Source organism: Rhipicephalus sanguineus, chromosome 7 (genome assembly GCF_013339695.2).
Source record: "Rhipicephalus sanguineus isolate Rsan-2018 chromosome 7, BIME_Rsan_1.4, whole genome shotgun sequence".
Classification (NCBI taxonomy): domain Eukaryota; kingdom Metazoa; phylum Arthropoda; class Arachnida; order Ixodida; family Ixodidae; genus Rhipicephalus; species Rhipicephalus sanguineus.
The window spans coordinates 130,262,445-130,278,844 of NC_051182.1; the positions used below are offsets into that span (position 1 = coordinate 130,262,445).

Genomic DNA, 16,400 nt, shown 5'->3' on the forward strand with positions numbered 1-16,400 from the left:
GTAAAAACCGCGCCCACGGAACAAACTGCGGCCGGCTTTTCCCCCCAGCCGTTTTATAGTTTTACGGTTTTCCTCAATCATCGTCGTGACAAGAAAGCGACACGCTTTTCCTGCTTTCCACCGGACCGTAGTGAGCGAAGCCATCGCTAACCTCGCAGACCGGGAACCGCTCCTCCATGTGACGACTGTGATGTGACCAGACCTACTGAGTGGCGTCATTCAACTCGCCACAGCTGTGCTTGAATTGGCATTCGTTTCGATGATCCGTACGTGACATCAGGGGAAGGAGCGCCTGCGGCGTTATCGCACCGTGCGCGCTGTGTGACGACAGCGGAGCTCGTTTGTTTGAAGCCATGGCGGTGAGAAAACGTGGCGATACCAGGAAGACCGCGGCCGAAGCCGCTTCGTCCGACGGTACGCAGCGGGCCGCTCCTGCGCCAGCGCCCGTGTTTTCGGCTAGGAGAATCTTCGTGCGCGTCGGCGTGTCCGTCGCATTGCTGGCCGCCCTCTACGTGCCGGCGTGGTGGAAGTCCGAGAGCGTCAGGACGTTCGCCTCCCGCGACGAAGTCCTCGCGATCAAGTCGGAGACGGTGCAGTGCTCCAGGGACTACGTGAACGACCGTCGCCTCTTCAAGGGTGTGTGCTCTCTTCGCGAGGTTATCTCTGGTCTCCGAAGTCGGAGAGCTACGGTGTGCTCGCACCAACGCAGTAGTGAGATGTGTTTCACTGACGTACACTGACGTATTTGTCTGTAGGGTACTATCCATTGGCGACCGGGCAAAGTTTTAAAATTACCGGTTCGGGCTAGTATTTACTTAAGTCGGAAAGAGTTAGGCAATTACGACAGTATTCACGTCCGTATTCACGACCTAGAGATTCGCAACACCGTAGACGTTGGCACACGCCGGAGTTGATTACCACACCACCACATACACAGTCGTACAACGGGCATAGGTGGGCAAAAAAAAAAAAAAAAAGAATTGGAGCTCACTCAGACTCACTGAATATATTTTGCACTGAGGGCTCACTCGGACTCAAGCTCGCCAAACTTTTCCTCAACCGGACTCACTCGGACTCAGACTCACTAAACTTTTTCTCAGCCCAGGGGCGTAGGCAGAAATTTTCTTTTCGGGGGGGGGGGGGGCACCTCCATGATCTGAAGTGGGGGCAGGGCAGGCAGATGTGGTGGAGTGTCATTCTGTGCTGTGTATGCCATGGCAAAAAAAATTTCGGAGGGGGGGGGGCACGGGCCCGGTGTGCCTGCCCCTGGCTACGCCACTGTCTCAGCCAGACTCACTCAGACTCAAACTCACCAACATATTACTCACTCAGACTCACGGCTTTACCTGAGTCTGAGTGAGTCGACTCATGAGTCCGTTGGCGTAAAATTAGCTTTTTTGATCATGGTGTCAATCCTCATTAACGCTAATATCTCACATAATCAGCACTCCACGATACGCCATAGTGCCTCAGTACTTTGGGGACCATGGATACGCCTTTTGATCTTGTACCTTCATATATGAGTTATCATCATATATCATATATCAATCCAGTGAGGACATTTTTATGAAATACACAAATCACACGAGATATTGTTATCAAGAACTTCCCATGAAAGAGTTTGCGGGGGGAGGTCATGTCACCCCTTCTCCTAACTCACGCCCTTGATTAACAGATATTGAGGTGGCGCATGAATGCTAGTGTGTTGAGATATGTGTGAATGGACTTGAGTATACACATAAGCCGATATAAGGCAGATAGCAATGCTGAAGATGAGTAGATAGGGCCATAAGTTGGCAAGAAAAGGTGGAGTTCACTCGGACTCACTAAAGAAATATATTTTAGGCTTAAGGCTCACTTGGACTCAGACTCACCAATATTTTCCTCAACTGGACGCACTCGGACTCAGACTCACTAAAATTTTCCTCAACCAGGCTCACTCTGACTCAAACTCACCAAAATATTACTCACCCGGACTCACTCAGACTCATACTCACGGCCCGATCTGAGTCTGAGTGAGTCGACTCACGAGTGAGATTGCCAACCTATGACAACGGGTTACCCTTTTAAACCGATGCATATTAGGGCGCAGGATTCGAACCACATACCTCCCTTAAAAGGGAAGTAAGGAGAAAGGGGGGGGGGGGGATTGGGCAGAATTTCACTCCACGTTCAAGTGAAAGCTGTAGTCTTTGTATTTAGTAGCAATACGTTCATAATCAGCGTTGTGCATGCCAAACAAGTTTTAGGGGAGGGGGTAAAGATTACACGGGGGTGGTTGCAAAGTGCCTCTTTTTCCTCTGCCATGTTTTATCGCCATACGAGGTAATCATTACCAGCAAACTAGTTGTTGTGCCGTGCAGAGTTATGACATTCACAGTGGACAATATTGAAGCTATGCAGAAATTACCAAAAGTTATATGTGGCTGTCACGATAGATGCACAACAATGACACTGGTTTTTGTTGCACCATCATGCAGATTGTGCTCCCCAGAAGTGCGGAAGAGTGGTTTCGGACAGTGTGGTAACCAGTGATGAGACGGACGCACTGTTGAGGTAAGACATTCATCTACTATAAGTTTCATGACTGAAAGGTAGACACACATTGCACATTCTGCAACTCTGCAGTGTTAGTATAACTGTTGGTATTGTACACACTTAGTAATTGTAATTTTGCAAGTAGCAGTTTTACACAGCAACATTAGATTTCGTCGCCATGCCAGCAGTCCCTCCAGCACCATGTGTATTCTTTGCCACTTTCCCCTCGTAATTTGGGTTCGAAATTGTGAAATCAAAGCCATTTTGGTTTCTTGCTGTGGAATTTAGAAAAAAGTTTGTGTTTGGGGGGGGGGGGGTTGCATTTGCTCAACTTCACTTCAGTCATAGAATCTCTTCAGTAACAATTGAATCTCTTTTTGTTATCTCACATTCCTGCCTTGATCTCAAGGAGTAGACAGGCCATAGTGCAAGCATAAGGCATCTCCTATGATAGTTGCTCGTCAGCGCACTAAGGTACTCTGCAATCCAGCATACTTTTGGTATAGTGAACCTTGTCCTTGAATCAGTTAATTACTGTTTTTATTAACGAGTGTATAATTGTGCACCTAAGATTCAGCTCACACCTTAGGCCAAATGAGTAAGTGAATAATGTGCTGTTTGCTGCTGTCTGTCTGCAAAAAGCTAATGCATGGATTATCATATGTTTTATACCGCAGTCTCGTGCGCGCACCACCCGTCTGTATTTGAAATTCTGTGCAAGTGGCAAGCCGTGCTCATGCCTTTTTCGTCTTTACAGCCTGGCGAAGCGGGGCTTAGCGCTGAGTCACTCAGATGGTGGGGCTTCCATTCTCGATCTGCATTCTGGATCAATCTCCCTGGGGAAAAAGTTCGTCAATGTCTACAAGCAAGTAGTTCGACCTTTCCCGTTTTTCCTGTTTCGATGGAGATTTTTAAAAAATTATTACTCATGCACCCAGATATCACTGCAGGCATTACTTAGGAGGGCATAATAATGAAAAAGAACGAGATAACGCATCTTCCTAGCGTACACTAGTAAACGAGAAAACAAACTCATTGAACACACTAAAACAGAATGTGTAGCACATATTACAGTAGCACGCCAATGTGTCAGAAGATCACCAAGATCAGTTCGAGCATAGTGATGATTGAATACTTTTTCAGTTCTATAACTATAACCACATCTGTACAGGGTGTCGTAACCTTGTGTACTTAAACTCAAACTCAAAAAAGGACGTCCAGCAGTCTACAAATGCTTTGTGATTGGTAACACAGTTGGTGTCAGCTGAGAACTTATTTGATTCGAAGATGGTGGGCGTCAATGCTTGAATGTAGAAAAGAAACAAAAAGCACAAGGAAGAGTGATAACATTCCAGCATAAGCTCTTGGATATGCATGTGGCTGGTGTGCACTGGTTTAGACGTGCACGAACGTGTGGCGAAATTAAATAGCAGGTTGTTACAAGCAAACAGTCTCTATTTTGTGTTGGTGATTAAGTTGCAGAAACATGCAGTGTACTAAATTGATGTAGCATATGTACGGCAGACGATTGCGGGGAAGCTTATGAAGGCGGGAAAGATTATTAAGGTAGCCTGCCCCCTTCTCAGCAGAGATTTTTGTCAAAGGAGAGCACTTTTCAACTTTGTGATTCCATTGTTAACAACATGTACTTTCTTACATAACTTATGGTGGCTTTTCGTTCCCGCAGACTGCTTGAACAGAAAGGCACCACGCTATTCAGCGAGAATGACCTGAAAGTCTACAAGTGAGTTCACCTCTGATCGTCGTCCTGACTAGTAAAAAACCGAATATCCGAACAACTTTTTTTTCCTTCTCTCATAGTGCGCCTGCATGACCAGTGCATAATAACAATTACACTGGACAGTCCAGTATTGGAGCAACTTAAACGTGTGCATCGTTCCAGACACTCCGTGCACTTTGCACCGAACAGTGCCGAGAGTGTGTCAATGTCGCATGGTTCTGCAATTCTCTTACTTGCACGAAAAAAAGAACAACACCAGCGAGCGCCCGTAGGCAGTTATCCTGGGTTATGGCTGAAATGACGCATAGTGTACGAAATTGAAACTGTGCATGGCCCACACGCGTTGGGCACACTTCACTCCACCTGTCAGTGTTGCCAGACTGCTACACTGTTCGATCGTGATGCTACCACGCTTAAAGAGGTACTGACACCAGTTTATGAAGCTAATTACTCCGCCATACAAATCTGTATACAGACGGCTCTGAGCAAGTGTGAAGCTCAGGAAATGCTTATAAGGTATTGTACTTTGACACTAAAGGCAATTTTTGCATGGTGCAGCTACTGACATTGACACTAGTGTGACGTCAGGTACAGTGTCAATTCTTGTGACTTTGTGACTTGAAACGCCAGTATGGTTAGTTGTGATGATGTCAGGTACCACAGACATACAAAATGGCCGCTTGTGCGTCACCAACGAAGCCATGGAGCAGAGTGGCCGTGGAAACACGGTATCTTGTGCAAGCATGTGACGAGAAGCTCATACCGTGCCACGACGTCAGGGTACAGCAGTAGCCGAAACGAAGTTTTAAGAACTTGTTGTAATTAATTTTTCAGGGTGCACCCATACTTATCAGTACATTTTCTAGGTGCTTGAGGACACGACCTTTCATTTGACGCAAAAAAATGACCACTGAAAATTTTTGTGTCAGTACCCCTATACTAATGTGCTAAAGTGCTGCTACCTTGAAGTGCACTTCGCATGGCTTAACATGCAACGCCTGAAACTGAAACTTGAAAATTTGGGGACTTGAAGTGTTCACAATTCTGCCTTCTGTATGTGGCCAAGCATTTACTGCCGACCAATTTTTAATTTCGTTTCCGCACACCTTTCAGGCAGGTCAAAGACAAGATTCGAAGCCTGATTGGCTTTCAGTTCGGCATCAGGCCCGACACCCTGCACCTGACACACCCGACATTCTTCTCAGAAATGACGGTGCGGCCTGCTGTCACCGTCCATGACGAGTACTGGCACGTACATGTCGACAAGGTCAGTTTTTTAAGCAAACTTTCATTACAGCAGGAGCTAATATAACTAACGTTACTCGCTTCTGCAAGCAGCGTGTTCAAGCGCAGTTTGCTTGCACTATGATTTGGAAAATGTAGACTCAGCTCTCACGATATAAACACGCATAATAGATAAGCCCCAGCATATGCAATGAGGACCTCATCTCCACTTGAAGCGTGACAGGTGCCAACATTAGTTGGATGAATATGCAGCACGGGGAAGCGCACTTGTGGATTATGAAACGGGTCTAATGCAATTAAGATTAAGCCCTATTGGAATCAGGTTTCTAGACTGTCACTGGTTCCTTTCCACAGTTTTCAACAAACAGCGGAGGAGCTGACAACGGACAAAGAAAGGAACAAAGACAAGCGCCGACTTCTAACTGAGGATTTATTGAAAAATGCACATATATATATGTTGGCATACTACATCACGCGAGCGCACGCAAATAGTCGATTAACAAGCGTCAACAAGTTAAGTAGAAAAATCTTATCAGACGTAACAAAATACACGATATGCAAAAGCACAAGAAGAAAGCAATAAAAAGTGTGTCAAGTCCGATAAGATTTTTCTACTTAACTTGTCGACGCTTGTTACGCGACTGTTTGCATGCGCTCACGTGATATAGTATGCAAACATGTATATACGTATGTGCGTTTTTCAATAAATCCTCAGTTGGATGTCAGCGCTTGTCTTGGTTCCTTTCTTTGTCCGCTCCTGCACTGTTTGTTGAAGATCACTTACCAACTAGCCCAATCTCAAACCTTTCCACAGCTTGCCACTGATCAGACAAACTGTAGTTTAGAGGCTAACATCTTGTCTTTCATGATCTTTGAGAGCCAGCCTATTGCTCTCCAGTGCTATTCTTCATGGAACATTTTTTGTAGAGCTCGTGATAGCGGTTTGAGGTTAGCAAATGCCCTTATTTCTGAAACCAATAAAGGAGCACAGCGCAGGATTGCAGGAGGGAAGGAGGAAAAGACAGAGGAGAGTGGAAAGGAGCAGTCACTTTTTTCGAAGTACGAGTACTCATGCACCACCGAGTGCCACGTCACGGCACCTCGCTTCTTTTTACAAAAAAAAAATGCCCTGGTGGAACCCTGTTAAACCAAGCTTGTCGATTGACAGCCGCAATTACCGCGGAATTCACTCCATGACGATGTCCCACGCATCGGCACTCCCGCACGACATGCTGTCCACGTTTCTATTCATATTGCCAGTGCAGGAGTCACGTGACAAAAGCTGAGGTCTTGAGGCACGTGTTCCCACCGGCTAGCATCTCTCGCCGGCCGACGGAGAGGGGTGTGCAGGAGAGAACAAACCGACACTGCACATGTCCGTTGCTATGACGACACATGGCCGGAGAGGAAGTTGATCTTGGCCGAGCTTCAAGGTCAAATGCATGCACAAAGTCGTTTTCTGGGTTTGCACTGGGAGGAGTAGAGCTATCGCTCTAAAAGAAGCGGGCACCTGAAGGGACTGGGAACAGAAACCAGTACCACCATCGTCGGAGGCAGCCGTTCTATCATTTTACTGCTGTGCCATCTTTGTATACATCTCTAGCATCCATTTAAAAAATGCCTCTCTTGGCTGCTGTTACAGTTCCTCGTTCCGAGCGCTGCATGTACAAACTCCTAGCATGCTTTGTCTTGCAGGAGCAGTACGGCTCGTTCCACTATACTTCGCTGCTCTATCTGACTGACTACAATGCCGATTTCGGTGGAGGCCGCCTGGTTTTTGTGGACGGCACCCGGGGGAATGCTACAGTGGAACCAAAGAAAGGTGGGCGGCCGTGACCACCTCTGTCTTTGCTGCGCTGCGTCTCTTTGGCACTCGTTTGCCAAAGCCAGGGAGAGAAGGAGTCAAACCCGCAACCTTGTGCACCCCAGCAGAATGCTGCAGCAGTCACTGAGCCACTGTGGTTTTTTGCATCACTTTACAATGCATAATGTTGAATGAACGTCCCTGCATTATGCTGTAATATGTCCTCACTGAAATATTCAAATATTTTCGTGGCTACTGTTGCCAAGTCATTTACTTGTTGCTGCATCTTGGTGCTGCTGCTACAGAACATTATTGCTGTCTCTAGTACAGGTGCCTACCTTAATTAATCGGCTTGTCTTACAGCAATTTAGTAATGAAAACCAGCAGTTAATGAAGCCAAGGAAGGTATGGGGGGCATTAATTTCGCTGTTTTAAGTGTATTGTAGTAATTGTAGGAAAGAAGTGTTAATTTCAAGGGCTCGTTTTCTTTGTTATACACAATAATAATGAGAACTAACAGACGGTTCTCATTATTATTGTGTAGTAATTGTGATTCACATCTGTCACAATTACTAAAATACACTTGCCCCGCCACGGTGGTCTAGTGGTTACGGCGTTCGACTACTGACCCGAAGGTCGCGGGATCGAATCCCGGCCGCGGCGGCTGCATTTTCGATGGAGGCGAAAATGTTTGAGGCCCGTGTACTTAGATTTAGGTGCACGTTAAAGAACCCCAGGTGGTCAAAATTTCCGGAGCCCTCCACTACGGCGTCTCTCATAATCATATCGTGGTTTTGGGACGTTAAACCCCAGATATTATTATTACAATACACTTAAAACAGTACAATTGACGCCTCCCATACCTTCATTGGCTTCATTATCTGCTGGTTTTCATTAAGATTTAGTCAAACTAAGAAGCGAGCCCTCGAAATTCCGCCCTTCTTTCATTCAGCATTGTAGTAAGCATTTGGCTACGGTACTACAGAACTATGTGTGGCTAAACGTATTTGTGCTTTTCCATGTTTTGCTGCAGTACGCTTAATTTTTTTTTCCTCCTCGCTTATACGTTATATAGCTAATAATTTTGCCTATGGGGTATAACATCTGGACACTACACCGTAAATGAGGAATTCTTTCATGTGTACATAAGCTGGTGCATAAACCGCCACTCCATACAGACAAGCTAAAACACTTTTAAAGACAGGCAGCATAATTCAAAAACGTGTCTTGCAAACGAGTTCTGTGGAACAATTTGGTAGAGCGTCCGCGCCGGAAAGGTGTTGCTCCCGTGTTCAATGCTCAGACCAGGACGAATTTTCCTTCGACTAGAAGTTTTCCTTCCTGAGAAATCCGTATGGATTTTTCTTGCAGCTTCATGCTACAAGCGTGTGGTTGTAAATTATCCCTTTCATAAAAACGTGTTATCTGGATAAGACAGTCCATGTCTCATGCATACGATGTGATCCGCAGGTCGCGTCCTGGCATTCACATCCGGCTCGGAGAACCCGCATTTCGTCGAGAAAGTGGACAAGGGCATCCGGTACGCGCTGACTGTGTCTTTCTCCTGCGATCCTTCAAAGGCCATCCGTGACCCCGGCAGGCCTCGACCGGCCGTCTGAGCTGCAACTTGTCACGAATAGCGATGTGGTCTACGAAGACTGAGGTGCTGGAAGGCTGTTAATGAATGCGACGTACAAGTTGTTCTATGCAATCTTGCACTTCTATGCACGTATAACAAAAATGGAAGTGGTACGAGTTTCGTGTTCACGAAATGCCGAGTTCAACGACTAAGGCACTTTCGACGTGCACAGGGGCAGTAACGTTGTCAGTAAGGATTTGAAAATCTTTCAATAATTGCCCTATAAACAAATTTATGCCCATGTTTGCTTTAGTTATACTAATTGTGAAAGCAGAAATGAAACAAGTGCTAAAAGCGCAAAGTCAGTTTTCCTGTCTTCAAAGCTGTTTTTCGTGCGCGAGATTAGACGACGATGTCCTCCATAGCGATTTCATGCCGTGTTACAGGTGTGATATGCGAGTTCTTGATGCGTGCATGAATTAACAGAAGTGGAAGCTTTTATTTTTAAAAAAGAAAAAGAAGCTTTCACGACCAGTGACCATAGATTCTTGTGCATAAAACGCGACAATGACATTACCTCGAGTGATAAAGGGTGTCATAATGAGAAGGTATTTCGTATGTAATGAGACTTCACATTATCCATGTTGATTAAAAAGTACACTGGTATACCAAGAACCCGCTTGGTGGCAAGAGACAATAGATTCGCACATAATTATGAAAAACGCCACCTTTTGGGCAATAAGATACAGATGCACGTAATCGTGAAAAAGATTTGCACATAGTCGTGCAAATTTTTTTCACGATGCGCACAATCTGCACATAATCATGAAAACATCACACTTTCGAATCTATCCCGCATAAGATGCAATACAGCATCATCATTCATAATGAGTAATATCGTTACTGAAATCACTGCCATCCACATTTTTGCTGATCTTTGGTAGACCAAGGAACGCTAAAAGGAAAACTTGACTAGCTTAGGTGTACATTCCTTAAAATCTGCCTTTATACATATGGCAGACAGAAGGATGAGAGCCCAAATTTACCACTATTTTATTTTGTGCCGAAGCGTCGGTACCAGCACATCAGTGGAGTGTAACCTATTTCAGAGCATCATCTTGTATTGCCTTTGACGCAGGAAATTTTTGCCCCGGTAATCTACGACTTCTTTTATGATGTAATGTAGTCTTTCTTTACTAGATTAACTTGTGAATGAACGCTAGAAGACGATCTCAAGATCCACAGCATCCCCACAGGTTGGTGTGCGGCGACTTCAGGGGAGCAGCTCTGGTCATTTTTCGGTATTGCAATTGCCTAGCGAGGTAAAAGTTCCTCTGCGGTAACAACGGCTTTGCTACTGCAGTAGCATAATTTCTTGAATGCAGCTTAACATTCCTTTTTTTACAGCAAAGCTGTTAGGCAAGTTCCACAGCCACTGCTTGTTATAAAACGTTAAAAGAAGTTATATACTTCCCAATTTCTACCTTGAAAGATGATTATCAGTCAGTGTAAAATAAAGGTTGCCTGGTGTATACCTTATCTGAATAGAAAACAATTTATTCGCTCCTTTTGTTTAGCCAGTAATGAGTGATTTTTGTTTCTTGCATCTCATTTCACCGACTTCACAATGGAGGGCTACAAGTTTGTCTAGCTGCACCGTATGCACACTGTGTAAAAGTTGTTGCTAAGAGCAGCCAGTGAACAGACCACTACAATGCTTCCAAAGGGTCTGAACATTCTCCAATAGCTTCACCGATTTTGAAGTATATCAGTTGCTCAGATTGGCATACATAAACCTGCGACGTCTTTCTTTTTTTGCTGTCCCTTTAACAATTACGGTTTTGCATTATTGTTTTTGATAAACATTCTGCCACGTTTTACGCCTGTTCAGTATTTACTGCGCTTTTGAGCGACTCCCGTACGGGTCTTGACAAAACAGCTCTCACCTCTCCTACCTATGCATTTTGCCTGCCCGGTTGTTGTGTTAAGCGCTAAGGAACAAATTGTTTTTTCAAAGTATTTTTTTCGACCAATGTAATGAAGTGCACCTCTGGTTGTTTGAATGTACATACATTTCATTGTTAATAAAACACGTTGTTCTACTTGGTGCCAGCTTTAATCTCTGGGCAAGTTAAACACACTAAAAACAAAAATTGGGGGACCCTTACGCTTCGTCTTTAAGAGTTGAATGCGATAGCGAAATCCGGCCCCTAGTGCGCACTTCAACCACTAAGTGCATACTTAATTAATGTGCGTTGTTAACGCACACAGACATACACGTACGCACGCGGCTTCCCTGTGCTAGAACGGCGGAACCATATAGACTCTGCTGTAGTGGAGACATGTTTTTCACAATGTCTCACAGATGGCAGCTCATTATCTAATGTTTGCTGTTTGCTTGATGTGTTTTCTGCTAGATGGACATAGTTATCCATTTTTGGAGCTGTTTGTAAGTTTGTGTGTGTGTGTTTGTGTTTTTAGCGGCGATGGGTGCACTATCCCAGCTTTTTCGAAGCATGGTATCGCGCAAAAAACGTAGTTTGATGGCCTCACCAATGCGCCTACAAATCGCCGAATGGGCTCATTTTCGTCGTGACACCTGCCAAACAAAATAAAGAATCCCTCAAGGCTGTGCTTGCTTTGCAAGGCACACGGCAAGAAGTCCGAGAGCCGATGGGAGTGCGAAAGATGTGAAGTTGGTCTTCACGTGCCTGTGTACTTCCAAGTTTTTCACAGACGAAAATCGCACTGATACAGTTGATGCAGTTAAGCGTCGCCTTGCGCGATTGTGCGCTTCTGCCATGCAACATTAAATGCGTTAAGGAGTCTCCTTCCACTACATGGCATTTATGTAGTGTTTTTTTTCCGATGCAAGTAACATCCTGGTTTTGTAGTAGGACACAACCTGCTTGCCATGCAAACGGCCCGGGTTTGAACCTCAATGGGACCAGAGATTTTTGTTGTTTATTTCATTTGCATCTTTCTCGATTTTTCGGTCACAGACGGTTTTTCACTCACAACCAATGACGCCAACGCCGGAATTTCTGCGAAACGAGCTCTCCAACGCTATCGCGCTAAAAGGCATACTTGGGGCATATTTTTGTCCCACGACAATAATGCAGTGTCTATCTTGCATGCCGTTCCTCGCATTATCAAAGCACACCTGATAAATTCAAGGTCACATACACTACGCCATCTGAGTAATAATAATAATTGTTGGGGTTTAACATCCCAAAACCACGATATGATTATGAGGGACACCGTAGTGGAGGGCTCCGGAAATATGGACCACCTGGGGTTCTTTAACCTGCACCTAAATCTAAGTATACACGGGCCTCAAGCATTTTCACCTCCATCAAAAACGTGGTCGCCGCGGTTGGGATTCAATCCCGCGACCTTCAGGTCAGCAGTCGAGCGCCACAACCACTAGACCACCGTGGCAGGTACCGTCTGAGTGACATAGCATTCTTGACAGTAAACTGGCAAGCACTAAGGAAATGCAAGCAAGCCACATTACGATTGTTGTTGAGGGACAAAAATACACCCTAAATACACCCTCTTTTGTTAGAGTAAGGTTCTTTTTATTACATTAGCAAACATCATATCTTGTGTAATGGCCAAAGCAACATAAGGGCTGCAGAACACACTTGGCAGCCCAGAATGTTTTGGAGAAAAAATTCATCCGAAAAAAATAATGAGAAACAGACATTCCAACAGACATATTCTATAAATACTTGGTAATTGGAAGGAGGAATGGCTGCCACTCTAGTAAGTTGAAGGCTGTGGGTTCGGTCCCCACGAGAGACAAGCCATTTGCTCGCATGATTTAATTAGTCCTTTCGTTTGAGTAACTTTTAAGGGCATTAAAGTAACAGCGATCTTCCATGCCAAGTGCTGGCAAATCAAGCATAAGGAGCAGCAACGGCGAAGACGAGTCGTCAAATGCACGGGATTTGTGAATGAATGAATGAATTCGTTATAAAAATGACCAGCGTCATTATGAAAAGGAGGAATACAGCAGATTACAACGCACTTCGTAGTCGCCTGCAAGATTACACCAATTGGCCTCACCTCATGAGGGGGACCACACCTTTCAAGACAGCGAAAAACAAATTGCAGCCCATGCATGAATCTAAGTACAGACACACTAAGTAAATTTTTGGTGACCTCGATGCTACACATACGTCGCACATATGCCATAGTATGCTGGGTAGATGCCATAGCACTAAAATGCATATGTTGCTCGGATAAGGAATTATGGTTTGTACTGAAATATTCGTCGGGCATTTCTAACATCACAACGTGCTAATAACAGCCATAAAACATTTAATGTGCAGCATACGCCTTTAGTTTCGAATCTTCCAAAACAGCTATGAATTTCAACGCAACATTGGTTAGTGTTCACAACCATAAAGAGATGTTACTCTACAGGCAGTGCAAAAATTCCGGCACAACGTCGTTGCACTAAAGCTCTAAAGCATCGCACAATAGAGTGTACTAAAGTTCCCAAGGGTACCATAACTATTCACGCACCTACGTATAACAGCACCCATTGATACTTTTACCAATGTTGAAGGACTGCACATGTAATGCTAAACCTACCATTGATGTCGGCGCTTGATTGAAATACATTTGGGGCAGGGGCGTAGCCAGGGGGGGTTTGGGGGTTCAACCCCCCCCCCGAAATTTTTCAGTTTTGCTTGCGTATATATACACGCGCACATACAAATGAATGCACGAACATACATAAAGTATGGTTGAACCACCCCCCCCCCCGAAAAAAATTTCGGGCTACGCCCCTGATTTGGGGGACTTGCATGCGAATGCCACGATACAATTATGACGCGTGGTGAAGTGGGGGGACTACGGATTGATTCTGACCATCTGGGGTTCCTCAACGAGCACCTAAATCTAAGTACGCAGGTGTTCTTGCATTTCGCCCCAATTTAACTGCAGTTGCTGTGGTTGAGAACTACACTCTGTCCACGAGCTCAGCAGCGCAACATTCGAGATGCTAAACTACCACAGTGGGTGTTCGGGCTTCACAGGACACTAAAGTGAAACATTGAATCGGTTTAGATTGATAAATTGCACTCTGAAAACTCTAATGCCGTTAATTTCACCATCATAGCCTTATTAATAAAGGAGAAAATCAAAGTCGAAAGTCTCATTATTAAATTTCGTGCCAAAATCTCCGTGCGTGACATCACAGATTTAGAAGTGTATTTTTCATACTTTGACAACACTGGCTCAATGAAATTTCTTGAAACTTGGTATGTTAAGTCTATGGCCCCCTCGGAGGAAAATGTACTTTATTTTTGCCGATTAGGAACTACATAGGACCTAGTAGATGCCGTAAAAATCTGTGACATCACGGCGTTTGGTGCGGGAATTTTAAGGTGGCGTTGCTACCTGCATGTTGTTTTTGCACGTTTTCTCGCTTACCAAGCGTCTTATTGTGGCAAGTGTGGCGATTTTGGAATTGCGAGAGCATGATTTACAAATACGAGAAAAATCGTTTTTCTCTTTAGTGTCCCTTTCACGCCACCAATGAAACTTCTGATTTACGTACAGGCAAACCTCACTATAAGCAAGTCGTGTCTGGCACAAAAACACCTCCATTATATGCGAAAATTCGTTTTAAACATATATTCATAACACTGTGTCAGTGGCACGACTATTCCTCATTTACTTCGTTATAACCGATAATTCGTTATAAACGAATTTGCCATAGGCTTGACTGCATATAAAATTTTTTTTTTTATAGACGAGCTTCTAGGAGACTCGGAGAGATGGTGACAACTCGTTAACGCAGACATGAGATGACAGCTTATTCATGCAGACACCTTAAAGCCATCTACTTCCTAGCAAATCCATCCCAGCAGGACAAAGCGTTAATGTTTCAAAACAAACGATATAGTATTTAGGCTTTCAAAAACTTGAAGGACAATTGAGCTTTGCTTTCAAGAGTAGAACACGATAGCGTAGTTGGACCGTGTTCGTATCGCTTTCCCAATTGCTAGCCTGGCTTCGCTTCTCGGTCGACACCCAAACCATGCTGCAAGGAAAGTCAAAGTGCAGACGCCCTCCGGCTCCTATATCTATGCATGCGGCACGACAGAACACGAAAAGCACACCCATGGGCCCTCTGCGTCATCTCACGGGTTTTCTGTCAAGCCGCTGAAGAACCTCCGTGATGGCACTACCACCAACGCTAAATGGGGAACAGTAGACTCGCGTTAAACGGAACCTGAGGGGACCAGGAAAATATGTTCCATTTAACAGGAGTTCCGTTTACTGAGAGATGAACTAGGGAGCAGAAATGAAATACGAAACCAATCATATTAGAGGCAGCTGCTCCGTTTAAGAGATTTCCGTTTACGGAGAGTCTACTGTTTATAAATAGCTCGCCGTTAGTATGTTAGAGGATATATGCGTGGTGTCCGAGCAGCTAAATGCATCGTGCTATGGAGCGAGAGGTCGCAGGTTCGAATCCCCGATCCCTCTCGAGCTGAAGATTTTTTTATTTCCTTATAAGAGCGCAGCTCTTAGGCGGCCGATCCTACGTTGAGCGGTGTCGCCGTCACCGTCAGTGGCGTAACCGAAACACATGAAAAAGTAGCTCGTAGACATGAAAAAATAGAATGAGAAAAGAATACCTAGGATCGAATGGGATTTGAACCCTGGCACTCTGTGCGGCAGTTGAGTATTCTACCACAGAGCCATGCTGGTGCTTGAAACTCATTTTCAACAATACCCTACACAGGCGTCGTGTCGGGCAAGGAATCGCGTTAACCTATGTGATATAGCATGGCAGAAGAGCAAAATAACCAGTCATCACACAATGCTAATTGCGCAACGAGTGTGAGGTTTAATGCATTCCTCCCACTGCAAATTGCTCAGCCATAATTCTTCATTGTCATCAGCTACATGCAGCATCAACAAAGTTCACATAATACCTTACAGATGTGTAGCGGGTACCTCGCTTATCCACAGAAAGACTAATGATGTCGTAGTGGGTGCTGTCCTACTTCACAAAAATTATGATTTAAGGCGTAGTGGATACCTTTCGGAAATCCAAAACTTCAAACACAGTTGGCCTTGCCCCAACAGAAAGCTGCGCTCAGAGTTTGCATTACCGTCGGTGAATTTTCACTCACGGACAACGCTGATTTTTCACTCACAACCAAAGACGCCGATGCCACTGACACTGAAATTTCAGCGAAACAAGCTGTTTAAGGCATAACCCAAGCCTAATACATCTGCGTTGGCGTGAAAATAGCAGAAGTTCAGGAGAAGATGAAGGCTTGAAGAGATGAAAAATCCTTGTACAGGGGGGTGTCACAGGAGCCAACATTTTGACAAGTGGTCAAGTTGCTGCCTCAAAGAAAACTTGTTGAAACGCTGGCTCTAGCGACGCCCTCTGTTCCAACTATTTTTCATTTCTTGTTGTGAACACGTTACGCAAATGGACACAAACAACGCCGAGGCAC

The 16,400-nt window shown here is 44.8% G+C and overlaps 1 protein-coding gene across 1 annotated transcript; it reads left to right on the forward strand.

Annotated features, from left to right (window-relative positions):
• LOC119399932 (2-oxoglutarate and iron-dependent oxygenase domain-containing protein 3) lies at positions 1-11,014 on the forward strand. Its single transcript, XM_037666827.2, has 7 exons — positions 1-636; positions 2,481-2,556; positions 3,296-3,403; positions 4,226-4,282; positions 5,393-5,546; positions 7,220-7,346; positions 8,799-11,014. The coding sequence occupies exons 1-7, from the start codon at positions 354-356 to the stop codon at positions 8,945-8,947; spliced, it is 954 nt and encodes a 317-aa protein (XP_037522755.1). The 5' UTR covers positions 1-353; the 3' UTR covers positions 8,948-11,014.
• The last annotated feature ends 5,386 nt before the right edge of the window (positions 11,015-16,400 follow it).

Bases quoted from the DNA above. Each gene is read 5' to 3' on its own strand.
- LOC119399932 (XM_037666827.2), top strand. From the start codon at position 354: ATGGCGGTGAGAAAACGTGGCGATACCAGGAAGACCGCGGCCGAAGCC. The intron at 2,557-3,295 runs GTAAGACATTCA...TCGTCTTTACAG, and splicing joins GAGACGGACGCACTGTTGAG to CCTGGCGAAGCGGGGCTTAG. The intron at 4,283-5,392 runs GTGAGTTCACCT...CACACCTTTCAG, and splicing joins AATGACCTGAAAGTCTACAA to GCAGGTCAAAGACAAGATTC.